The 23,779-nt window shown below is 45.4% G+C and overlaps 7 protein-coding genes across 7 annotated transcripts; 5 read left to right on the top strand and 2 right to left on the bottom strand.

The window, feature by feature from the left end:
• Positions 1 to 608: 608 nt before the first annotated feature.
• K444DRAFT_305934 (uncharacterized protein) lies at positions 609 to 1,638 on the bottom strand. Its single transcript, XM_024871767.1, has 5 exons — positions 1,570 to 1,638; positions 1,384 to 1,516; positions 1,112 to 1,334; positions 920 to 1,060; positions 609 to 871 (listed from the first exon to the last, which is right to left on the bottom strand). The coding sequence occupies exons 2-5, from the start codon at positions 1,503 to 1,505 to the stop codon at positions 752 to 754; spliced, it is 606 nt and encodes a 201-aa protein (XP_024741251.1). The 5' UTR covers positions 1,506 to 1,516; positions 1,570 to 1,638; the 3' UTR covers positions 609 to 751.
• Positions 1,639 to 3,256: 1,618 nt separating this feature from the next.
• Positions 3,257 to 4,224, top strand: K444DRAFT_640972 (uncharacterized protein; the record flags this gene model as incomplete). The annotated part of the gene is made up of 3 exons (XM_024884550.1): positions 3,257 to 3,289; positions 3,428 to 3,848; positions 3,905 to 4,224. The coding sequence occupies 3 exons, from the start codon at positions 3,257 to 3,259 to the stop codon at positions 4,222 to 4,224; spliced, it is 774 nt and encodes a 257-aa protein (XP_024741250.1).
• Positions 4,225 to 4,239: 15 nt separating this feature from the next.
• On the bottom strand, positions 4,240 to 6,431 carry K444DRAFT_305868 (uncharacterized protein). The gene is made up of 3 exons (XM_024871766.1): positions 6,176 to 6,431; positions 6,001 to 6,114; positions 4,240 to 5,950 (listed from the first exon to the last, which is right to left on the bottom strand). Exons 1-3 carry the CDS (start codon positions 6,283 to 6,285, stop codon positions 4,606 to 4,608), a joined length of 1,569 nt encoding a protein of 522 aa, XP_024741249.1. The 5' UTR covers positions 6,286 to 6,431; the 3' UTR covers positions 4,240 to 4,605.
• Positions 6,432 to 8,932: 2,501 nt separating this feature from the next.
• Positions 8,933 to 11,232, top strand: K444DRAFT_583341 (hexose transporter-like protein; the record flags this gene model as incomplete). Its single annotated transcript, XM_024877826.1, has 7 exons — positions 8,933 to 9,125; positions 9,175 to 9,390; positions 9,446 to 9,707; positions 9,855 to 10,127; positions 10,286 to 10,611; positions 10,664 to 10,894; positions 10,949 to 11,232. 7 exons carry the CDS (start codon positions 8,933 to 8,935, stop codon positions 11,092 to 11,094), a joined length of 1,647 nt encoding a protein of 548 aa, XP_024741248.1. The 3' UTR covers positions 11,095 to 11,232.
• Positions 11,233 to 13,406: 2,174 nt separating this feature from the next.
• K444DRAFT_626032 (uncharacterized protein) lies at positions 13,407 to 14,408 on the top strand (the record flags this gene model as incomplete). Its single annotated transcript, XM_024882597.1, has 3 exons — positions 13,407 to 13,717; positions 13,760 to 13,972; positions 14,024 to 14,408. 3 exons carry the CDS (start codon positions 13,407 to 13,409, stop codon positions 14,406 to 14,408), a joined length of 909 nt encoding a protein of 302 aa, XP_024741247.1.
• A 679-nt stretch (positions 14,409 to 15,087) lies between these two features.
• On the top strand, positions 15,088 to 16,601 carry K444DRAFT_626031 (longevity assurance proteins LAG1/LAC1; the record flags this gene model as incomplete). Its single annotated transcript, XM_024882596.1, has 3 exons — positions 15,088 to 15,291; positions 15,344 to 16,075; positions 16,167 to 16,601. The coding sequence occupies 3 exons, from the start codon at positions 15,088 to 15,090 to the stop codon at positions 16,599 to 16,601; spliced, it is 1,371 nt and encodes a 456-aa protein (XP_024741246.1).
• A 1,903-nt stretch (positions 16,602 to 18,504) lies between these two features.
• K444DRAFT_521244 (HET-domain-containing protein) lies at positions 18,505 to 20,448 on the top strand (the record flags this gene model as incomplete). The annotated part of the gene is made up of 2 exons (XM_024874112.1): positions 18,505 to 19,822; positions 20,117 to 20,448. Coding segments are annotated over 2 exons (1,650 nt in total), but the record flags the coding sequence as incomplete, so codon positions are not given.
• Positions 20,449 to 23,779: the final 3,331 nt, after the last annotated feature.

Raw genomic sequence — 23,779 nt, 5'->3', positions numbered from 1 at the left:
AACTTGGGATGGCGGCTTCTGCTTATCCGAGTTGGTGAGCTTGAGAGCAGCTTCCTTGTCCGTTTGAACGACCTTCAAACCCGGACATTTGCTAATGAGCTCTTCCTTGAAGTCCTCCATGTTCTCCGGCTGGAAAGTCAAGTAAATACGGTTCAGTTCAATTCTCTCCGAGTCCAAGAAAAACTCATGTCCCTTGCCCATCCTGAACTCGAGGCCAATTTCTGCAGCAACCTGCGAGTACTCGTCTGTGATAATGGTTACTGCCTTGATTGAACGCACAGGAATGTCCAGGATCTGGTCGAAGGACCCTGACTGAGCAGGTGCCAGTATGCTCATCTCATAGTTGTTGTCTTCCGCCTCGTGCAGGAAAACATACTTGGTATGGCCCTGGATACCAAACCCGTTTTCCGGGCGCATGGCAATGGTGTTCGCGAACCAGAGGGTGCCGATTCTAGCTGTGTGTTAGAAGATTACCTCTACCCCAGAGAGGGCTTACGTACGTTGAGGGTTCAATAAGGCCTTTGTCGAATAAATCATCCACGTACTTCTGAAAACATCCCCCCCACCCAAATCCATCTTGAGTGGACGGCGGGAAATCGGTGTACACCTCTTCCTTACAGTCTACAGGGAACAAGTCTTCAAGCGGAATATCAGCTTTGAGCAAAGTTCGGAGGAGCTGGGCATAGATTAATCTCAAGATTTCATCAACCTCTTCGATGACTGCCCGTCCAATGTTTCGTCTGTGCTTGCGTCAGCGATGCCGATATCCACAGTGTCGAAGAGGTTCCCACCTGTAATCTTCCGGGCCAAATTCCATCCATTGGCAGTTCTCCTTGCAATCTGAGAAGAGTTGCACACATAAAACGCCAGCCTTCGCGCTGGTTAGCTAGGTATGCACTGGAAAGACAGAACCGCTTACCCATCTTCGCATTGTCGGAGCAGTTTCCTCGTCGATGAAGTATCTCAGTAATCGCTGACGACATTCTCGTCCTATCTTGCCCTTTCTATTCTCCACGACAACTTTGTTCTCGGGGTCCCGGGCATCATCAAAGAGCGATTTCTGTTTCGTCAGCATTGTTATATCCGCTTGGAGTGGAGGCAAGGTGCTCACTGCAAGGAGAAACAGGCACCGCTCGCCTTCGATGCACGGTTCTGACTGCAAAACCAGTTCCACAATGGTGCAGAAAATTGAAGGATCCAAGCGACTGCAGATATTGTCTCCATCGTTCTCCAGAGATCCCACCACTAAAGAAATGATTGGCGAATCGAGTATCTTTTTGGCCTTTCGGTAGTCGGAAAGAAACTCCTTGAGTCTAGTGATAATGCTTTGTGCTCTGAATAATGTTAGTGGGCATTGAAGAACTTGCAGAGAATTTTACTCACTTGATCTCTCCATCCTTTTCCTTAGCATTGGCAATGGCACTGCAGAGTTTCGTGACCGCAGCCTCGAATGGTTGAGGTTGAGAGGACCCAAGCGAAGTTCGCTGGGAAGATTTCGGAGGCATGACGACGACTTCTGCAGCGATGTTAGCAACAGAGATATCCATTCAATGCGCGTTCTTGACGTGCTGAGTTGGTGTTTAGCGTGGCTTGACGAGTAGCTTAGGGAGACTTGTCGGCTTTGCCCTGCTGAATATCACAGCCTCGCGCTGCCCGAAGGACAACTCGACGCGGCGATGCGCTTGTTCTAGACGTGATATTATTCTTGTCAGCTCGGACGCCAAGATTTCATTGAGGGTGAGGTCATGCGAAAGGATGCAGAGTTGAATGTTTGATACTGCCCCCTTCTCCCGTAGACTCGCATCCGCGGTTTGGAGATTAGGGAGAACGGTGATGCTTACGTTGAAATATATCCGTATTATCTAGATATCGATCAAGGGAAATCGAGAATCAGATGAACTATAGTTCCATCATCGTGGTGGCTTCGCGTTGATGATGGAGGAAGATGTTGGAGGGGAAGAGCGGGACGCGAAGTCAAAAGTTTGTCGCGAGCGAACCGGGTACTGCTGCACGCAGTCACATGACTGGAACCAACACGAGAGACGAAGCTCGTCATTCCACCAACCGCCGACTTCCACATAATGACCCTCGAGCAGCAGTTTCTGCCTTCGCAATGATGCAAAACCATCCAGAGATTGAATTCAAGGTTATATGAAACGCTGTAATAAGGCAAGGACATTGAACGAAGGACACAAAGTCTTTGTGCAACTAACCTTCTCCGACGCCTAGTACTCTATGAAGCGGAGCTTAAATACGGCTGCAATACTCACCCCAATGCTTTCTTCTTGATCCAACTATATCCTTCTTGGATCAAGATTCTCGAAATAGTGTGGTGGGGATTTCTCTCTCCTGGTCACATGACCTCGCCACGTGACCAGGAGAGAGAAATCCCCACCATAATAATCTCGATACTAAGGGGATGATTATCTATCCCCGTTCATTACATATTGTTGAGTACGTTAAGTTACCTCTCATGTTCTCGCTTTAGGTCTAAAAAGGGGTTGAGCCGAGGAAGGAAGCGAAGCCACTCCAACAGTAGACACTCCTTATTCCAATAGTTACAAAAGCAGTAGAGATCTTGAATATCATACTCGTGAAACTCAACCTTGGTTAGCAGGATATAATTGTGATAAAATTTCGCAATTAGAAACCCCCTCTTGCAGTCGACAGAAAAAGCGCCACTCTTTTTCAATATCCCTTGCACAAAGCTGCATATTTAACTATATGTTGGAATAGAGGCTTAAGGAAGTAAGTATTCGAGGATTTCTATGACATTTGAAAAGGTAAATTTTGAATGAACTAGAGCTCAAGGGCACATTCTGTGGGAGAATGCCTAAAGTGATCTAACTTCAACTTGGGGGATTCAGTGCTGCTTTTTCTGTCCACCACGAGCCCCTGAGCGATGGAGTTAGATTTCAGGGGTAGCTTCAGGCACCACTGACGCCTGCACGGTCGCTAAACCTGCGCTATGAGCTCATCCGATGTCAACTCCAAGCTTTCGCTTCGTGTTCTTCAACATAGACTCGGTATCGAAGACATAAATACTGAATGAATCTAAAAACCGATGTCTTTAATGATTCCTCATCACTGGCCTGGCCTGAAGTGATGGCACGTGCCCGCGCTAAACGAATCACAAACGCTGCGTTAATTCGGACAACACATAATTGACGCGCCTCGCCCATCACAACACATCTTTCTCCCTGGAGTCTTACGGTTTCTGCAGCGTTATTGTCTCCTAGGCTTGCTATTCTACACGATGTCCGAGTCCCCTGAACCCGAGCTCGAGCGCGTAAGTACGCGCCACAAGTTGGGACATTTGCTGTGGGCCCTCCAACCCCTCTTCGTAAGCAGCTGTCTGACCCCTTCCAGACACCACACCTGGGATAAAGGTAAAGAAAAGAGCATAGAGGGTCTACACATTGGCAAGGAGAGAGGCATCGAAGGACTGCATACAGGGAAAGAAAGAGCTATCGACGGGTTGTTGAAAACGAAGCTATCACTCGAACACAAACTCGGTCTCGGCCACAAACCCAACGTCGTACCCCCAGGAGAAGCGCGAATCGATGACGAGCTTCGAACAGTTGAGATTGGATGGCACCCTGTCGCAGGAATGGCTGGGAACTGGTTCGCAGAGAAATCTGGCCTGGGGAAGATGATCACCGATCACATTGGCGGATACCCGGATCCTACACAACATTGGGCAGTTCTCGTTGGAGATTACGTGCACGAGCTATGGATGGACGAAGATCTGGATGTGATCTATATCAATGAAGTGCTTAACCGGGAGGAGTGGCATACATTCGAGGTTGGAAAGACGAGATTCACGGACGAGGCGTTGAGGCAAGCCGGTCAGTATGCATTGATATCACCCTGACATTCTGGTCTGAGATTTTGTCCTATCCAGGCGAAATGGTGATCCACAACATGAGAGAAAAAAGGAAGGAGTACAATGTGATTAGCAACAACTGCCAGAATTACGCAGTTGCTATGCTGGATGCTATACAAATCGGAGCGCATGTTGAATTCGCAACGAGCTTTGCTGTCTATCAAGCAGCGACAGGAAATGGCACGATCAAAGAATTATTTGCGGACAAGCACCCTGAGGAACAGAAGATTGAGCCAGAACGCCCGGGAATCCATCGTACGGATACTGTGCAGAATGCTCAGCAGGTTATGGAAGAGCATACCACGAAGATAGACAACCATAAACAGCTCTTCGGGTAGGAGTGTACGAGTTGTTACTCCAGGTGTTCAAGACCGCAGGTGTTCCGGGGAGCAGAAATAGCGCGTAGGTTCGGGCGATGCTTGCTAATCATGTATGTAAATCGCGACTCGACAGGTCTCGACAGTTGTCAAGCCACATCTGTCAATGTATTCGGGTACTCGAGAAGTCACTTAATGGACTTAACAAGAGGTCATAATCAGCTGTTATTGGTTCCCTCTAAGCCAATGACATTCTGGGATGCCCCATACAGAAGCATCGTCAGCTTGCGAGTTTCCGTTTACAATCATCCCCCCTCCCTCCACTTCTCCTCACTCACTTCTCTCTCCCGTAACCTGGTCGGACTTTCTGCCCAGTTTATTTGGTCCATGCGAGACCATGACCTAGCCCTCCTCTCCTTTCAGTCCCTTGAAAGGGTTCTTCTGTGGAAGGCTCAGAGCAATGGTGAGAATATCCTTGATATGGTCCTCGTTCGATTCCTGGGTCAGTTCCTCTTTTGTCTTGCTCACCAGATCCTGACGCAAAATCTCCCACTTCTCATCGCTCGCCTCCCCCTCTGTCTCGATACCAACGAAGTTCTCCTCGATTAATAGCTCCCCGGTTGAACGATTCATCTTGACCAGACACTTTATCGTTTCCTCGAACGTCTGCTTGATCGGTTCCTTCATGATTTCTTTCCGCCATTTCTGTATGTCTCCGTATGTCATTGCCTTCTCCATGATTCGTTGCTTCGCCTTCGCAACGTTTTCCTTCGTTCCAAAGAATCCAATCTCAAGGGGTCGTCTTCGACGAAACGGGTTCTCGGGAATCGTGATATGGCACTCAGTCCTGCTCTCGAGACGCTTCACGAAAGACCAGTTGTTCTGCTCCAGTCTCTTGATTCCTTCCTGTTTTACGGACATGGTTGAATGTATCCGATAATCTGGTCGTTTAACGATAAGTGAAGCCAAGCTGACAAAATGGAACTTTAGCGGATCCTCGGACCATTTGTACTCCTCGATGCCCATCAGACCGACGCAGCGTCTCATATATTCGACCTCGTACTCTAGATCTTGCTTCTTTGATATCTGATCCTCTGTCATGCAGCTGGCCGTTGCGGGCCGAAATACAATCGATGCGTCGATGGCTCCGACGTCTAGCTGCAAGGAATCCGACTTCACAACGAAGTATACTTCTCTCAATCCAGGACAGCCATTCCATTGCTTCTCTGGGTCAGTGACGGCGGAGGGCCCGTTATCGAAGCCATGCAAGACCCTCAACTCATCAACTACCCTCAGGTAGGGGTGCTCGAGTGTATCGTGTGGGCACTCATACGATCTACACCTCTTTACAACATCTATCGCGACTTGTGGGATCTCTTCCTTGTTCCGACTAGCATGCATGAATGCCCGGATCATTGTCGCAAAGCAGTTCTTCTCCCCAAAGTAGACGATATCCGATTTTGGGTTAAAGTAGATGAAACGTCCTTCATCAGAGTCAAAGGTCCTCATTTCATACACCTTCATCGCCGCCTTCCGAGCCTCGTGATTGACCTGCAGAACCACGTGCGGCAACCTGGACTTTGGACACACTTGATGCTCAGGATGGGTTCCCAGATCAATAGATCCATCACGTGTGGGACATCGCTCGATTTCAATGATTCGAGGGAGATGGGAAGCCCAGTACCATACCTTGCAGCGGAGTTCTGGAACTAGCTTCGGAAAGAGAGTGAATACGGTAGCGGGCACACTAATTTCGTCAGCTTTAGAATGATTGGATCTGCTTCTGTGGCAACGCACTTTGGTAGTTGGTGGATTATTTCGATGTCTAGGTTGTCGTTCCGGTTGAGCGAGGGCCATGGGTTCATGCGGGTTGCCTTTGCACCATTACTAGATGAGGTGTTGGCTGGAGTGCTATTTCTTTGTCAGCTGTGGAAATCTTACAATGAGAGAGATCGCCAGGATGGAGGCATACCGTTGCTTCGAGTGCGAGTCCAAGGACATGTTGAAGACGGCATCTGCGAGAGCGGTCGAAGGGTCGGCCACTGGAGGAGGTCGAGAACCAGATGCACCAGCAAGATCCATTACTGCGATGGGATGTGGTCAATAAACCCTTTTCAAGAACGGATGCTGGAATGATGACGCAAAGGAGACAGATCGGTGGGTTGAAGAGCTCTCTCGATTGAGAGAAACCGCTCGGCGTAAGGAAAGAGGGCGCCCAGAAGTTCCGAGAAGAGGGGGCCTTGACGTTGCGACAGACAAAGTTTGGTGGTTGTGCTGCCGAAAGGTCTGTTCTCCAGTCTTCGACGAGGAATTTATGGAAGCTCAAAACCGATCGATCTGTTTAGATTTCCCAGGAGAAATTTATACTTACGAATTCACCAGTGAGAGGTTTGAGATTCACCTTCAAGACGAATTTCCCTTGAAAAGCATATCCAACTCCGTCCGACCTGGGCCATGGAAATCGATTCATCATGAAGTTGTGGCAGTATCTCACTAATTTTCACCGCCTCCTCGCCATATGCTTCACTTAAAGTCATCATATTGCGAATATTAGGGAGGGTGTACTCGAAAGGGAAACAGCAGAACGTGGTGCAACTAACTTTGAACGTGCGATACCCCTGGCATATGGGTGAGGAAACCAGCCTCCTTCCACGATTCACTGGGCAGTGAACTGCACATGAATCTCTATTCATCGTTGCTTGGGAAAAGCAGGGCCATGGTTAGTAGTTCTGCCAGGAGAAACCGAGGCTTGTCACATCTGTCAATTCTCGCTCTCGATGTCGCGGCCGACGGTCCAATGTGGCAACGCATGAGGGAAATTTGCGTAGACCATCTCGCCTCTCGTGTACAATAACCTTCTCAAAAAGTCAGACATCTCTTGATGGCACTCTTGAAAAACTAATGATTTGTGAGTGAGATTCACCACTCGTATCTCGTCTCTTTTCCCCTTTCCCTTTTTTTCAAGCGAGAGAAATGAGACTCATTCTCGGGTGACCGCTGCCATCTGTGTCGCCTCAATGCACCACAGGCGCATCCATGCTTATCTCAACCCCGCAGTCAAATCCCAAAGAATAAAAAGGCCGGTTCTCAATCGACCGCATGCATAGCACATCTGTGCACACGTACTTCGGCCAATCGAGAACCCAACCCCCACAAACTTTCTACATGGTTCGCTCCCAACCAGATTTAGGTCCAACCCGGAACCTTCATGGCGGTACTTCATCCTGTCGAGATCGCCCCAGGTAATCATAGTAATCATCCAACGAGGTCTAGTGGCGAGTACATATGAAATCTCGGGTAAATACCGGAAACCGCGGGGTATAAACTACTTCCAGGGGTCGTCCCATGGTCGATCTCTGTGGGGTTCTGGTCGGATTAATGGAAAACAATTACCCAGCTCTTGCTTGCCTCAACGCTTTTTAAAAAAAGAGACGGGCGTAATCCGGTCAAGATTGCTCATGGAACCTCTAGGGCAGAGGAGCGAAGTTACGGCGTTGGCTCCAAGTCATCGTCAGAAATCATTCTGTGCTCAAGCCTCTCGGGTCCTCGTTCCTTTGCTCCGAAAGCTTTCGCTTGCCTTGCCAGTGAGGTTCTCGCCTCGCAGTTTATTCAATACTTGGAATGGGTCTCGTAAGTCTGTTTTCGTCAAGATGTGCGTGCTTTGTGGGGACCTCGTATAGCAAAACGGGAAATCAGATTATCACATGACAGGCTAAATGCAATGCTAACATAATATTAAGCACCCATAGGCGTGGAGGTTTCCTCAAAAATGACGCCGCATGCAGCTTCAGCGATACTACCTCGATATTAATCAACTAGGATGATAGTCTAGAGGGTTAGAAACAAAGTCTTTTCAATCAATTCGTTGATGAATCAAAAGTGCTGCCAAGCTGTTGGTAACCAAGTGGCGTCTCAAAAGCTTCCATTTCCATTTACCCCAGACAGCGCTCCCACCGGCCCCAGGCCCGGCGACTAGTGCGCCACTGCAGCGTATCCATGATTCTCGCTGCTTTCAGATTCACGAGCTAATAATAAGCTGTGGGTGCCCCACTTTGCTGGGTGGCAGTTCCATGGTTGGTTGTTAGGATTGATGTCCTCGCTGGTTCCCTCTTTCGGAGAATTTAGTTCAGAGGCGCCTGTGGGCCATAATTGCAGTCTGGAGTACATGAAAAGGATCCAATTCTTGATTTTGACGAGTCTCGACACAGCTCATTCATTGGTCCATGAAACGAGAGGTGGACTACCGAAAGACGTTCACCCCGAAAGTCTGGGGGCGATTGGGATTATCGCAAAGAGACAATTTATGTACTACTGCTTTTGTCAGACAGGTCACAGGCAAGCAGCGGCTCTAGGCTCATTGCTGTCTGTGCCTTTTTTGACAAACCTAAACGGTCATCTTGTGTCCGCTTTCGGCTTAGCAGTTCATCGTATCATAGCTTTTTGGCTAGTCACCGTTCGGCCACTCAGCCGGAGGCCTAACTGTTTCATTCTTGGCCGCCTTGGCAACTCTGGGCCGTGCCGGATGTAGTCATGTGGTTGGCCACGATCCCCGCATTGTTCTACCTTGCAGCACTCAGTTTTTGAGACTTCAGGCTAATCGTCGCTATACATATCTCACTTATTTTCACACTTTCAGAGATCGAAACCAGTTTTTCAAAGTCGACCAGGACTTTGCACCTGCACCAGCAAACCCAAAACTTTGAGTCGTCGAGACGTTACAACCGTCAAAATGGTTCACGAAGGTCTTTCCGATCCTATTCTGACGCACCTGGCGGAGCAGGATCGTACGCCATGGTACAAGAAACCCAATCTCCGGAAAATGTACTTCTTTTTGTTTCTTTGTGCCATGGGAGTAGAGATGACCTCTGGTTTTGACTCGACTTTGATGGGCACTCTGCAATTTTCTCCAACCTGGAACAAGTGTAAATGCCCCGCTTCCTGATCATTCGTACAACCACTTAATCCTCGCAGATTTCGACACCAGCGGATACAAAGATCCTAAGACTAAAAAACTGGCTCTTGAACCGGGACTCCTTGGACTGGTCAACTCTTGTTACCAACTCGGCTCACTCATTGGCATCCCATTCGTTCCTTGGTATAGTCAACTTTTCGGAAGACGTTGGTCGGTCATGACTGGATCTTTGATCATGGTTGTTGGTGCCATTCTTCAAGGCTTTGCCCAAAATCGTAAGTAGCCTTTTGCCACTCTACATGATCACACTCAATACTGACCTCCGTCTAGTTGGGATGTATATCTTCGCTAGAATGGCTCTCGGCTTTGGCATCGTCATGTGTATCGTTTCTGCCTCTGCCCTGATCGGAGAGCTTGGACATCCCAATGATCGTGCAACTTTGACGTCCTTCTTCAACGCTTCATACTTCCTTGGTGCAATCGCAGCTGCAGCAATCGCTATCGCTACTAGCGACATGAAGACTGATTGGAGTTGGCGTCTACCCTCCCTCCTACAGATGTGTCCCTCGCTTCTGCAGATCTGTTTCATCTTGTGAGTATATCCATAAAACTTAGCATGACAGCCCCTCGAATGACAAGTCAATACACCTTCTCTCAATGGAGAAGTCCCCCAAATGAACAAAGTCGACATAACCATCACATTCCATTCCTGAAACACAAGCTGACTTAATTTGCATAGTTTCGTCCCAGAAAGTCCCAGATGGCTTGTTTCTAAAGACAGGTACGATGACGCTCTCGAACTTCTGATCAAGTACCATGGAGAAGGCGACAGGGACTCAGTTCTTGTGCAAGCTGAGATGGCTCAAATCCAATCGACCATCAAGATCGAATTGGAGCACGCAAAACAATCGTGGATGGATATGCTCAGAACCTCCGGAATGCGCCGTCGTGTGATCATCGCCTCCTTCTTGGGTTTCTTCACCCAAATGTCCGGAAATACTCTCATATCTTAGTAAGTACTAGTTCTTTCTTCAGCTCAGCCTAACGGGGTACCGGCACCAAAAGTGCTCCCATTTCAAGGGCCTGGGCTGGAATAGACGCCCCTCCTCAGCGACATGAATTATCCCATTCTAGCGCCCGATGATAGAGGCCAAACTAACAGTCTTCCAGCTATCAAAGCACTTTGTTTAATATGATGGGATACACGACCAATTACGCCAAGACAAGAATCAACGTCGCCAACAACTGCTGGGGTCTTCTTACAGCCAGTTGCGCCGCCATCGCCGTTGGCAGGTTCCCCCGCCGAGCCATGTTCATGACTTCTGCCGCAACCATGTTCCTCATGTTCCTCGGATTCACAGTTGCCATGGAGAAACTGGCAGAAGCGTCAAATGAGACGCCCTCGCGGGTGAACAAGCCGGCAGCACATGCCGCCTTGTTCTTCTACTTTGCCTTCACTCCTTGTTACAACATCGGAAACAATGCCATCACCTACAGTACGATCCTCGTTCCCACATTCATATCAAAAGCTTTGCTAATTGAATCTAGCTTACCTCACCGAACTTTTCCCCTTCGCACAGAGAGCCCGTGGTATCGCCATCGAGCAGGTCTGGGGCAAGATCAGCGGTTTTTTCACACAAAATGTCAACTCCATTGCCATCACTCACATTGGATGGAAATACATGGCCATTATCACAGCGTGGCTCGTCTTTGAGTTCTCATTCATCTACTTCATGTACCCCGAGACTGCTGGCCGCACATTGGAGGAACTGGCCTTCTGTAAGTTCACACCTAATTCGTCCTTCTATAATCAGTGCTAACGAACCGGAACAGTGTTCGAAGACAAGGAATACGCGGACCAGGCCATCATCGCCGTCGAGAAGAGGATTCACCACGAGGGCATGGCTCCAGCCGAGATTCCCGATGGGAAGACAGTTGTCCAAGAACACGAGGTTGCACGCGATCAGAAATTTGCATAAGCATATGGATCGGTGTTTTGAGGCTAACCATGGTGAACAACGGTGCGGTATGGAACGTTCTATTCTCGATATGGCTGGCGCTGGAGAGGTCGGTCGTGGATTCTTGGGGAATAAACAACGCAGTGGATGGACTTCGGGGCTTTTATGTTATTCTAATATTGCTGCTCTCTGGAGTGCCGCGTGGGAGTCGAATATCGTTTTATGACTATGTCATAAGTCATTCAATCATATCCACATCTATGAAATCGTTAACGCCTCCTTGATACCTGACTCTTGAGACCAGCTGATGTCGTAAGGGCCAACGCAATCTTGTACAACATCGGAGGTGGCCCTTTGGAACCCGTGAGAGACTTCGCACCCGAGCCGTCTATTGTAAGAAATTGATCCCAAGGAGCTGATTTCAGACGAAATTGCCACTTAGGGATCGCCACTGCTACTCTACCTGCGAATATACAGTTGGTGTTGGTGAAAAGGCGCTAGAAACTACCGGCACGGTGACACCCAACACGAGATTCAGCCTCATTGCGACCCGGAACACCCTATACTTACAAGGGATACCTTGCTCAAGAGCCCTATCGTAATTACCTATTTAGCGTTAAAGTGCTATTATTGCTCCGCTAGTAACGCTACCCCCCGAAGATCTTCTCATACCTTGCGAATGCCTCACAGCGCCTGTTGGGATCTGCTTAAGGCGTACGGCCTAAAGTCATAGGGCCTTACAGCGGGCCCAACCCCCTAAATTATGCCCTGGGAGATACCAACGGCCGAAATGCGCTGTAATCCTCTCACTTTATGCCGTGATCTTCGTAGATTGGCAATCCCACCAGACCCATTATGACTGAGTAAACTATAGGAGATGTTGTTTGAGGGGGTGTTGTGGTCGTGGCGGTCGTGTGAGCAGGGGCTAGCGTGGCGGGTTCATTTGGAAGAGAAACTTTCCAACGGCGACCAACTCTTGGTCGACGCCCATTTCTTTACGAGAAGAGGGCAACTTGACTCGTAGATCACAACACGGCTTACGGCAGGTTCCTTGCTATTCAGGTGGCGAGTAAGTGGAAGGTGCTGCCTGCTCACTTTGCTTGGTTTCTAATAGGCATTTTGTTAGAAAAGGGGGCGGGGTCGTTAAGCGAGCACGTGAGATGGAGAAAAAGAGGCGCACGAGAAAACATTGTGCCCTCTGCCAGCTCCCGACGCTCTCTTCCTGTTACCCGAAAACACCCAATACAATATTGAAAAAGAGGCGATAAAAATGTGATTAAAAATCGGTTAGGCAGGACCCCATATGCATTGCCAAATATGCAGAATGATACTACGGGGTAGAGCACATGTCGCACGTAATATGATACCTGTAATCGGTATTTCCTCCTCGCTCATCATATTTAGGTGAGACCATTAAGGTTTGGCCTCCTGGCGTGGTAAGCGAGCTTAGCGATGGCGGATTAAGGTTTCAGGGGATCACGTAGGAGGACACGAACGACTACCGGCTTATGAGACTTAGATCTTAATTACACAAACTATCTAGCATCACCGTAGCAAAACAGAAGGACAGTTTGTAAGTGCTAAATTATAGACTCCTTTCCACTATCATACACCTGTGCAGCAGAATCGCAGATGAGTAAGATTACAATTGTGGTGCATGTGAGGTGGAAATATCTATAGAACCTGACGTTCACGTGTTTAGAGTTCGGGCCATCGGCCTGAGGTTGTATTACTATTAGTTGGCACGTGGCAGGAACCATTCAAGTGCTTTTAGTGGGTCTACTCTGGACCTTGAAGGGCGGCGATTAGTTCTGTAATGAATTGATCTTTTGAACGATAATTCCTCTTGACCTATTGCCTACCATTTATTACCACGTTACAGTATAGTCCCGTGATAATGTCCTCAAATTACTTAAGTATATATTCACTGAATAGTGAATAAAGTATGAGTAAGACTTTTCTTTATCGAATATGAAATTGAGTACAAACAACTATTCTACACCACTCTATTCATTTGGCACACTAGTACACATTCACTTGAGAAGTTGAGAGCAATTTATTATAAGTATAATTAATTGTTACTATTCAGATTAGAAACCACAGGAAGGAAGCTGTAAAATTGAAATAGAGTTTGTCGGGACAAGTTGAATGGCGAAATTTTCGATTCGATTATATATCAAGTGGGTAAGGGGGGGATGGGGCGCGGCCCATTAGGACCTCCTCGAACGTTTTGACTTGCCAGCACTGAATTGCTATGGAGACCTGGCTACCATAATTGGGTCCTATTTTATACGCAAGAAGGAAATACAAATGGGAATTACGGAAACCACCGTATGGTCCGGCCGGTACCGGAAATGCCAGATTCTCCTCTATCCGATTCTCCAGCCCCTCTGTCTATCTCATCGTGGATCAACAAAGTCGAAGGTAACACTGTTAAACCGTTGTCCCTTTTTGAGGAGAACCAACCAGAACCTCTCACCCACGCCGCTCACAACAGTTCCCTAGGAGCACCCAGGAATCTGGAACAGGCTTTACCAGACCCTAATATCCATACAACCGAAGACAGTTTTCCTGGAGCACCCACAAATATCGACCCGCAGTCATCGGAACATGTTACGGCCAAAAACCCTCCTCAAAGACAAGGGTATCCTTGAAAAGCGAAGAGCGTGAACCAGAGTCCACCTAGAACCTTGCAGTCAGTAGTCGCGAAACGGCCCGGTCGAGGTCGAAAAGCCGCAAATAGTGGCCCTACGATAGTGGCAGACACCGAGACGGATACACTTAAGGAGCAAAGGGGGACGAAGAGGCCGAGAACTGGGGATGCTGTGTCTTCGCCAGAAGGCACACAAGTTGCGCAGAAGAGGAGGAAACTTGCCAACCGTGCAACCAATTCGAAGAGGTGAACTTGAGCCAGAAGAACGAAGCTCTCATCTTATCATGAAGTTCTCAGCATAATATTCAAAATGACACATGAATTCGCAAACTCCAATATCGGGTCCGTGTCAGAAGGCCCAATGTTGAGATCGATAGGCCCCCATGAAGAACCGCTCGCCCCTACTCTTGGAGTAGGCACTGTGAGTCGTCTGGAAGGACCACGCGGGTCCTCTTTGTATGAGACGCATCATCTGACAAGGAAAGGTCCAATTCAGACTTGCTGTACTTCAGCCGGTGCACGTGAAAGCCCTGCACTTCTAAAGCGGGGGAACAGATCCACCACCATTACGAACCTCGAATCGAGACGACAGAGTCGCTTTCAAGTTTTCAGAAAGCGGAAATGGGACATAGTTGCTTGTGTGCAGGTGAAGTCTCAGCGACCAAGATGGAAGAAGATCTGATCACACATCTCGGGTCGAATGTGGACGACGATGCATTTCGCAACAACAGAGAAGAAGGTTCGGCTTCCTTGTCCTAGATATAAAAGCTATATCTACTTCAATCAAAGTGATCCTAGCTCATGCCTTCCAAACCATCTATTTGCATTTGTCACACTCGTGCCGGTCCTTTTCGTGTCAAACAGCCTCGTGGTAAATCTTGAGTTTCTGTAGGAGACTAACACAGCCCTTCCTCATTATATTTGACTCTGGGGGCGGCTTGAGAAAGGATCTTGGACAATCTTGCAAATGATTGGCTAATGGGTTGCAGATATGTCCAGCACTGGGAATATCTCCATTATTGAGCCGAACCTCCGGCAGTGTCTCCCTTCTTAACTCCGCTCGCTCATAAAGCCGAGCGTCTCATTCTCCTTTGCTTGCCATTTAATTTAAAAAATGTTGCATGCTAGTCTTGATTGGATTACTGAAATCTTCAAATCTCATCTGGAGACGGAGTCGGGACGATTCACACGGCCCCACAATGCGCACAGGTGGTTCTGTCTGGCTTGACAAAACATCAGGCGTTTATATATCCCTCTCCCCACCTTTCATCACGGATGGAATTATCCTGAATGTTTAAACATTTATTTCCCGCGTTTTCGAATACTTTTGTTTTCAGTCAGTGTCTGGTGCACTACCAGAAATGTCTAATATGGCTACCAGCAGTATAGACGCCTCGCCGCTGGCGGCCATTCTAAGCGACAAATCAGCCACCGTTTCGGAACCTAAATGTAACAGCAAGCCGCGTACTCGAAGGAGGGCAAGCGGATTAGGTGGAGAACTTTGGGGGGATACCGGAGCACCCGCTTTTGCAACGTTGGACCTCTGGCAAGACCATGACACAAAAGTCAGTTCGACACAATTTTGATTCACAAAGAGCCAGCACTAATTGGCAGCAGACACATTATTCAAGATCCAGCAAGAAGTCCCACCACAAACGAGGAAAACAAAAATCATGGCTACAAGAGTACAAATTATTGGCATTCCAGCACACCTGGCTCACGCCGCTCATCATTCTCCTCATCCTCCTCACCCTCTACGGCGTTAACCCTAACCCTTCAAACGTCCTCCACCACCTCATCTTCCTCTCACACACGCTTCCACCCTCTCCCAACTCCCCACTCGACGCACCAACGCAATATAGCAAAGGCCGCTACGACCTCGCATTCGTAGCCTTCTACGCCCTCCTCCTAACCTTCACCCGCGAATTCATCATGCAACGCCTCCTCCCCCTCGCGCTCCATTTCCAGCTCAAATCCCGCTCAAAACAACTCCGCTTCATGGAGCAATCCTACACCGCCCTATACTTCGGCCTTCTCGGTCCCATTGGCGTCTTCATCATGAGTCGAACCCCTGTCTGGTATTTCAACATCGCCGGGATGTACTCCGGCTTCCCACACAAATCCATGACCGGCGAATTCAAATTCTATTATCTGTTTCAAGCAGCATACTGGGCACAGCAAGCGGTGGTTATTTGGTTGAAACTTGAGAAACCTAGAAAGGATTATAACCAGTTGGTTGGGCATCATATCGTCACTCTCATCTTAATAGCTTTAAGCTACCGGTTTCATTTTACGTATATGGGTCTTGCGGTCTTCGTCACTCACGATCTGTCAGATTGCACTTTCGCCGTAGGTCTTGCATCCTTGCCCCCTTTCTCTCTCGCCTCCATCCTCATCCCACCCTAAACTAACCTCTCCTTTTTTGCTAAATTTTGGGCAGACGAGTAAGACGCTCCATTACATCAACTCCCGCTTCACAGCCCCATACTTCGTCTTCTTCATCGGCACCTGGGTCTATCTACGCCATTACCTCAATCTCCGCATCCTGTGGTCAGAGTTCAATGAGTTCAAGACGGTAGGGCCGTATGTGCTGAGCTGGGAGGAGGAGCAGTATAAGTGTGAGCTCAGTCATTGGATTTCTACGATTCTGCTTGGAGGACTTCAGGCGTTAAATTTGTTTTGGGGGGTCTTGATACTGAGGGTTGCGTGGAGGTTTGGGGTTAAGGGCGAGCTGGGGGATAGTAGGAGTGAGGATGAGGGGGAGGAGGTAGTGGAGAAAAAGATATTGCTAGGTAGGGAGAGGGAGAGTGTCGGTGAGAAGAGTTCAGCGGCAGGTAATCGGAGGGCTGGAATGCCGAAGAGGAGGGCGAGGTGAGAGGGAAGATGTGTTTGTCGAACATTGATCTATGGGATCAAGTATAAAATTATTGTATGACGTATGTTTCCACTGGGGAGTATAGGCAACCGAAAGACCGGTGGTATGTCCTGTAGAGACCGTTGACTTGTCAACAGTATTCTTGAAATAATGATAATGTATTCTTGTCTCGGGCAGGTTGCCTGTGTGAGTGAACCGCGAACTGTTTCGCGGCAGTGCCGTCCGCAGGTCGGTTACACATCGATAAGGCGATTCTGCTGGGCTCTTACCCTACCAAGCCTACTCTTTCAACACCTCAAAGGTTGAAAGAGGCTATATATATACAAGATATGAGTAGCTAGTGAGTTGGTGCGGGGTTCTGCCTTTCCCGCCTTCTTATCGAGTGTAGTGATTGGTCTCTTCTTAATAGATACAAAAACTAGCCATCGTGCTAATTCTGGGAGCTCTAAGGGTTATCTCTACTAATACCAGGACCTTAATGGGCTAGGGGCACCCCGTCACGCGCCTCCGGCGCGCGACAGCGTACGGAGCGTATGCGTATTCCTTGAGCATACGCGTGCGTTGAGGATATACTTTTTAAGCGATTCTTGGGGGTAAGAGAGGGACGTGCTTCTTGCCCGCCTTTAGTGCGGGTGCCGGGGGCTAAAGAATAGCCGAAAAAGAAAGCCTTACTTTACGATAAAATTACAAAAATTAGCTTGCTAAGTGCGGGGGAAGGGGGTTAGAAGGGGGTTAGAAGGGGGTTAGAAGGGGGTTAGAAGGGAATCAAATTCTCAAATGCATAAGCACCCGTTCTAGGGTTTGCCCAGAGAGGGTGCTTATGCATTCTAATCAGAGTTAGCCTCCTGTCATTACCGCTTTAGGCGTATACCCATGTTTTAGGAATGCTACGCGAGCAGAACAGGGGTGTTGCAGGGATTTCCAGGGGCACACAGTTTTTCTTTTCAAACAACAGTGTGACCCTGCCAACCCCTGCCAACCCCCCCCCCCCCCATCGACACCCCTAATCGATACCGGGGGGTGGGGAGATGGGGGGTCGTTTTACTTTTCCCCCTAGTGCGTAGCCTCTCCACTTGTCGCAAGTGCGCCCCTTGCTCGAGACAACCCACCACAGCCAATTCGGTGCTTCCAGATCGGGTCCATAAGTAAGAACTGCAGCTTTGCAAATATTATGTCTCTCCCCACTCCCGCCTCGACACCTTGCGATTCCAATACATCTGGCGAGCAGACTCCGACCCCTCTGCCATCTCAGCATATCGCAATAGTAGAGCCTGATCCTGGTGACCAGGCTCCTGCCCCCCTCCCATCTCAGCCCATCGCACAGCGGGAAGAGCTTGACCTTAACGACCCGACTGATCTGCACAAGAATCTCTCCAGAGAGACTCACGATAAGAGCCCACCAGCCGCTCAACAAAAGCTCGAGAACAGAAGCCAACCTTCAAACCACATATCCATCGGAGACGCAGACGATTCGGAAGGCGAGCAGGCGACCAGCGAATCTCAGCATTCGGCGAATCTCGACGTCTCATCTCTAGCTGACCACAGTGACAACATCAGTGATCAGGATGCTCGTCCGAGTGGTCAGTCCTCTGGACAGACCACCACGTCGTCAGTACAATATCGATCGAACGCCACACGCTACCAATCCCGAAAACGCAAGCAGAACTTCGAGGGCAGTAGTGTTAAACATACCCGCATCGAGGCTGCAGACGCAACCGATGTTGAGCTCGGGGGCAGGAGCCTTAAATGCTCCGAGCACTTCGAATGTCGGCCCGTACTTGATAAGGGCGAGAGGCGTGACCAACAACCTGAGATATTAGAAGCCGTCCGGGACGGCCAGCTCTCGATAGCTGCAGTCACCACACCGGCACTGCCGCAGACGGCTGTCACATCACGGCGTCCATCTGCCGAACCGCCGACCTACGGCTACTCTCCACTTCAACATGCTGATGAAATCCGCCTGCTAACCATCGAGCCAGGGGAACAGTCAGGACCTATGCAATGTGACATCTTTCACAGCCGCATTTCTGATCATCCACTGTATGAAGCCTTGTCATATACTTGGGGCAGCGAGGAGACACCGAACAATGTTCGCTGTGGGGGGAAAGGGTATATCTCCGTCACGAGAAATTGCTTCGAAGCAATCAGGCGTTTGCGGCAGATCGATCGCTCAAGGGCCGTATGGATTGACGCTGTCTGCATCAATCAGACAAACATTAATGAGCGCAATCACCAGGTTGAGTTGATGCCACGCATCTACCAACAAGCAGCCACGGTGATTGTGTATCTTGGAGAAGCTGAAGATGACAGCAACCTTGCGATGGATTATCTCAGCACTTATGCATGGATCCTCGATCCTCCTACATTTGCCTCTCCGCTTTCGAAATCACAATCCGCTCTTAAACGACTTATTTCGCGTGCCTGGTTTAGTCGGATATGGGTCCTTCAAGAAGTCTTTATGGCTAGATCTGCAGTTGTTCTTTGCGGCAGTAAAAGCATCCGATGGGATTTCTTGCGGCGCCTTGCAAAATGGACTCCACAAGACTCATTTGGCAAATTCCCGCGCGTATTAACGGTTGGAAACCACCGGGTGATACAAAGTTATTCTAGTCGAGATTTCTTCAAGCTTCTTTGCGATGTTCGTGATTGTGACTGCAAGGATCCACACGACCGAATATTTGCGCTCTTCTCAATGGGCTCTGAGGATTTGAGACTGTCCTTGACAGTTGATTATACAACTTCTGTGGAGACACTTTTTACCACCGTGGCGAGGCATCTGATTGACTCCATCGGCCTAGATGCGCTATGCGGAGTAGATGGAAGGTGGGAATGTAGCAACATTCCTTCTTGGGTACCTGACTGGAGAATCCCAGCGCGTTCGACGCCAATGACAGTTATGGTGAACTTCAATCATTCAGCTGGAGGACTGCCAAGTAGAAAACCCGCGGAATTCTTAAGCTCCCCCTCTGCACCACAGAAGGTGATCCTGAGGGCCCAGGGGCATCGTCTGTGTAGCGTTGATATCCTTGGAGAAATATTCAGACCAAGCCGAAAGAGCTGGGGCGATATGATCCGTAAAGCCTGGTCTGGAATGTTCACCGCAGCTTATCCAGGCATAATCAGATTCTTTAGTATTCTATACATGGAGGGAGCGGCTCACTCGTGGGTTTACCAACCAAAGGGAGTGTGTCGTGAATATGACACAGAGGCAGTGGATCCAGGTAAGCACGCGCCGTTAATAAGACTGACACAGTCAAAAGAGGAAGGCGAGCCAGATGTACGCGACCCTATCAGCTTTAGAACAGATGCAAACTGGATTTACGGCCCTGAGATGAGAGCAGTCGATATTTACGGCTCTGGGACAGAAGCAGACGAGATACACGGCGATGGGATAGGAGCAGACGACATTTACAGCCCTAAGACAAGAGCGGTCAAGCTTAACGACCCTGGAATAGGAGCAGACAAGCTTAGTAACGTTAGGACAAAAGTAGACGAGGTTTACGGCGGCGAGATAGGAGCAGTCGAGCTCGACAGCCCTAGAATCCAAGCAGAGGAGCTTGAGAATGAGTTGATGGAATTAGAGCTAGAGAGTTTTCCATTCAGTAAAAGGAAAAGACTCCACTCATGTTGCACTGGTCGCCGAATATTCCGCACAGCGAATGCTGCGGGTTTAGTACCAGCACAAACGCAACAAGGAGATATTATATATATCTTTTATGGAGCAAGAACCCCATTTGTCCTTCGCAAAGAGTTTGATCATTTCATACTTATTGGAGCTTGCTTTGTTGAGGGAGTAATGAATGGTCATCTTGCTAGATATGCAGCGAAAGAGATTGAAATATGGTAGTTAATAGTGATTATATTCTAGAGCTCTTCTTGTCTCATTTACATTATTTTCTGCTATATAAAGCCGTTCTAGGCTCCATATCATACTCTTCAAGAGGAATGAGGCTCCGGCGATCTTTATTGCTCTTGAATATCAGGGAAATTGAGGTTGAAAGCACAACAAACCGGGCATCTAAAGCAGTATGAAAATCCTGTATCAGCTTCCATTGATCGGCCAGCAGGAAGCCCGCAGGCTGTACAGGAGGTTGAGGCGGTGGTCGAGGGAGCGATTACAAATGAACTGGTGACTGGCGAAGCAATTCACTAGTGTAATTCCATAGGGCGATCCCTTTTCTCCGGCTTTTTAAATGCTCCCTAAAGCTTCTGAGATATGGATGTATCTGGTATAACGTCTCGAAAAGAAGCTGCACGGCTTGATTAACTCTTAGTGCAATTTAGCCGAGACTCGGTATTAAGGCTTGAATAGTCAGAGAGATAGTGTTACAATAAAACATTATTGTTGTATTGTAATAATAATTTATAGATAGATGAGAGGAAAGAGAGGTGTGGCACGAGTGGCCAAAGCTTAAATACAGGAATGTAGTCACGTGAGCCTGCACGTGACTACTAGCACGCAGTTGCCATGCAACAGATAGTGGCTTTCTAATTCCTGTAAAAGTCTGAACTTTGCTAGCTTAGGCCCCTGAGAGACCTTATCGTCTAAATTAGGCAATATCTTATTAATAACCGAATAAATTCTTTTAAAGTAAATCAGTATTTATATATTATAAATATTTATAATAAACTAATATATTATTTATTTCTCTTTATTATCTAGCTTTATAAAGTCGAATATAGAAATAGATTTATAATAAAAAGTATTTTTATTTTTATTAATTATTAAATAATAATTATATAAAATTAAGAAAATTGAAAATTTCTTAATTAAGTCTTTTTATATTTAATAAATCTAAAAAGTTTAATAGCTTTTTTTTAAATTATTATTATTATTATATTATAAATGTTTTATTAATATATAATATTAGAAATAAAAAGTATATAAAATATATAATTATAAAAAAAGAAATATTTATTAAATTATTAATAAAAGATTTAAGTCTTTTAAATTAACTTTTTATAAAATGGTTTAATTATAAGTAAGTTTTAATTAAAGAAATGGAATTATTTTAATCTTTATTAATACTTTTAATTAAAAATTAAAAATTAGTAATATTATATATAACTAGTATTTTTATAAAAAGAAGAATTAGTAATAAGAATTATTAATTTAAAGCTAATATAATTACTTTACTTAATTAAAATTTATATTCTTATATTTTACTTAAGCTCTTTTTTAGCTAGTTTTTAATTAATTCTTTTATTATTAATATAATTCCTTATTTTATAATCTTTATATATATTAGTTATAAGTCTAGTTTTATACTAATATACTTTTTATTAATATATTATAAAGAGTATTTATATTACGGTTATTACGATATACGGTACTAGTAGGGGTTAGACTAGAGCTAGAGAGGCATCTGGCATCTGAGCGAGGCATCTGTAGTCACCTGATCGTTGCACGTGACCCCGAGCTTAAGCTAGCACGTGGGCCCGTGCGTAGCTCGCGATTATTTAGATCCGAGGCTCCTTCGGGATCCTCTTCTCTCTTTAGCTTTGAATCGTTGAAATAGAGACAGTCTAACCACGCCTTTCAGGCCCTAGATCTTGTACTCGTGACAATTTAAAAAATTTTATATTTTAGTTCGTATTTTTATTATTTATTTATTAATTAATTAATATTATTTTTATAATTTTATAATTATTATATTAGAAGCTATAATTAAGATTATTATTTTAAAGAATTATAGTTTTTGGGCAAACTAGTTTAATATCTTTTATAGAATAGCTAGTAATAAAAATATTTAAAATAAGATTAATTTATTTAATAATAATATTTAATATATTAAATTAAATAAATAATAAATAATTCCTTAATTTTTTTAAATATTTAATAAAGAATATATTTATTAAACTTAATTAATTTTTCAGAAATTAAATTAATTAAATTTTAGTATAAGCTAAATAAATATACTTATTTATTACTTTTTAAGAAACTAAAAAAGAATAAACTTTAATTTTTATATTACTTATAAATTAATATATTTAAATTTTATTAATTTAATTATTATTAAAACCGGAAATTCTTTATATTTATAATATTAAAAACCCTTATATAATTATTTTTCGTATCTTAAAATAAGTCTTATATAATTATAAAAATATAATTATTATAATTTAATAAAATATTAATAATATTAATATTTATTTATTTAAAATTTATTAATATTAGTATAGCTATTCCTCTGGAAGTTACATATATAGTTACGGGATACGGGATACGGGATATAGGTAATAAGTAATAGGATATAAGTAATGGGATATGGGATACGGGATATGGTTATATAACCTCGCATCCTATTAGTAATTTGACTAGTAGACTAGACCCCTTTAGGCTTAGTAGATTTAGGGATCGCATATTAATACTATAATACTATAATCCCTACTTCTAAATAATAATAACTTTACTAACCTTATATAAATAGTACTTCTATACCTATATAATAGTACTATATATTCCTAGTAAACCAATACTAATTAGTTAGTACTTATAGATCAGGAAGAATTAAGCTATGCTTGCCTAAGATTCGGTTACTTAGGGGTAAAGCTATTATTCTAGTTAAAGAGGAAATAACTATTAATCCTATTACCTGTAATTTAGTTATATAGGCAGGAAAGATACTTAATCTTACTAAAGCCCGATTATACTATATTAAAGGGGGAAATATCTATTAGTCCTATTACCTATAATTCGGTTATATAGGCAGGAAGAGTACTTAATCTTACCAAATACTAAAACGGTTAGCTATTTAACTATTCTATTTTATTTCTATTTAATTCCTATAAAACCCTCTCAAAAATTACTTTCTTTTAAACCCCTGGGGCTCTTAAGCTTTAGAACTATTAAGTCTTCCCGGAATCTCGATATTTTATTTCTTAAATTTCATTTCCTAAATTTCTTATTATAAACGAAATTTTTACCTTAAATATAATACTTATTATAAACTACCTACCTTATAAATTACTCTTTTTTTTATAAACCTATTCTTCTTATAAACTACTATATCTTGAACTAGATACGAGCCTATAGAATATATAATAGCAAAATATATTATAATAAATAATTCCTTTATTAGATCTATCTAATCTAATTATTTTATAAATAATAATAATTTTAAGGAATTAGTAAGAAAGTAGAAATATGGGATTAACCTAAACTTTACTAAAGCAGA

Source organism: Hyaloscypha bicolor (assembly GCF_002865645.1).
Source record: "Hyaloscypha bicolor E unplaced genomic scaffold K444scaffold_37, whole genome shotgun sequence".
Classification (NCBI taxonomy): domain Eukaryota; kingdom Fungi; phylum Ascomycota; class Leotiomycetes; order Helotiales; family Hyaloscyphaceae; genus Hyaloscypha; species Hyaloscypha bicolor.
The sequence above is the reverse complement of the archived record's forward strand: the minus strand, read 5'-3'. Positions and strand labels throughout refer to the sequence as shown.

Excerpts from the sequence above, each read along its gene's own strand:
- K444DRAFT_305934 (XM_024871767.1), bottom strand. The coding sequence starts at position 1,505 with ATGCCTCCGAAATCTTCCCAGCGAACTTCGCTTGGGTCCTCTCAACCT. Across the intron at positions 1,061-1,111 it reads GGTGCCTGTTTCTCCTTGCA|AAATCGCTCTTTGATGATGC; the intron begins GTGAGCACCTTG and ends CTGACGAAACAG. Across the intron at positions 872-919 it reads CTCCGACAATGCGAAGATGG|GCTGGCGTTTTATGTGTGCA; the intron begins GTAAGCGGTTCT and ends ACCAGCGCGAAG.
- K444DRAFT_305868 (XM_024871766.1), bottom strand. The coding sequence starts at position 6,285 with ATGGATCTTGCTGGTGCATCTGGTTCTCGACCTCCTCCAGTGGCCGAC. Across the intron at positions 6,115-6,175 it reads GACTCGCACTCGAAGCAACG|CACTCCAGCCAACACCTCAT; the intron begins GTATGCCTCCAT and ends ACAAAGAAATAG. Across the intron at positions 5,951-6,000 it reads ATAATCCACCAACTACCAAA|TGTGCCCGCTACCGTATTCA; the intron begins GTGCGTTGCCAC and ends TGACGAAATTAG.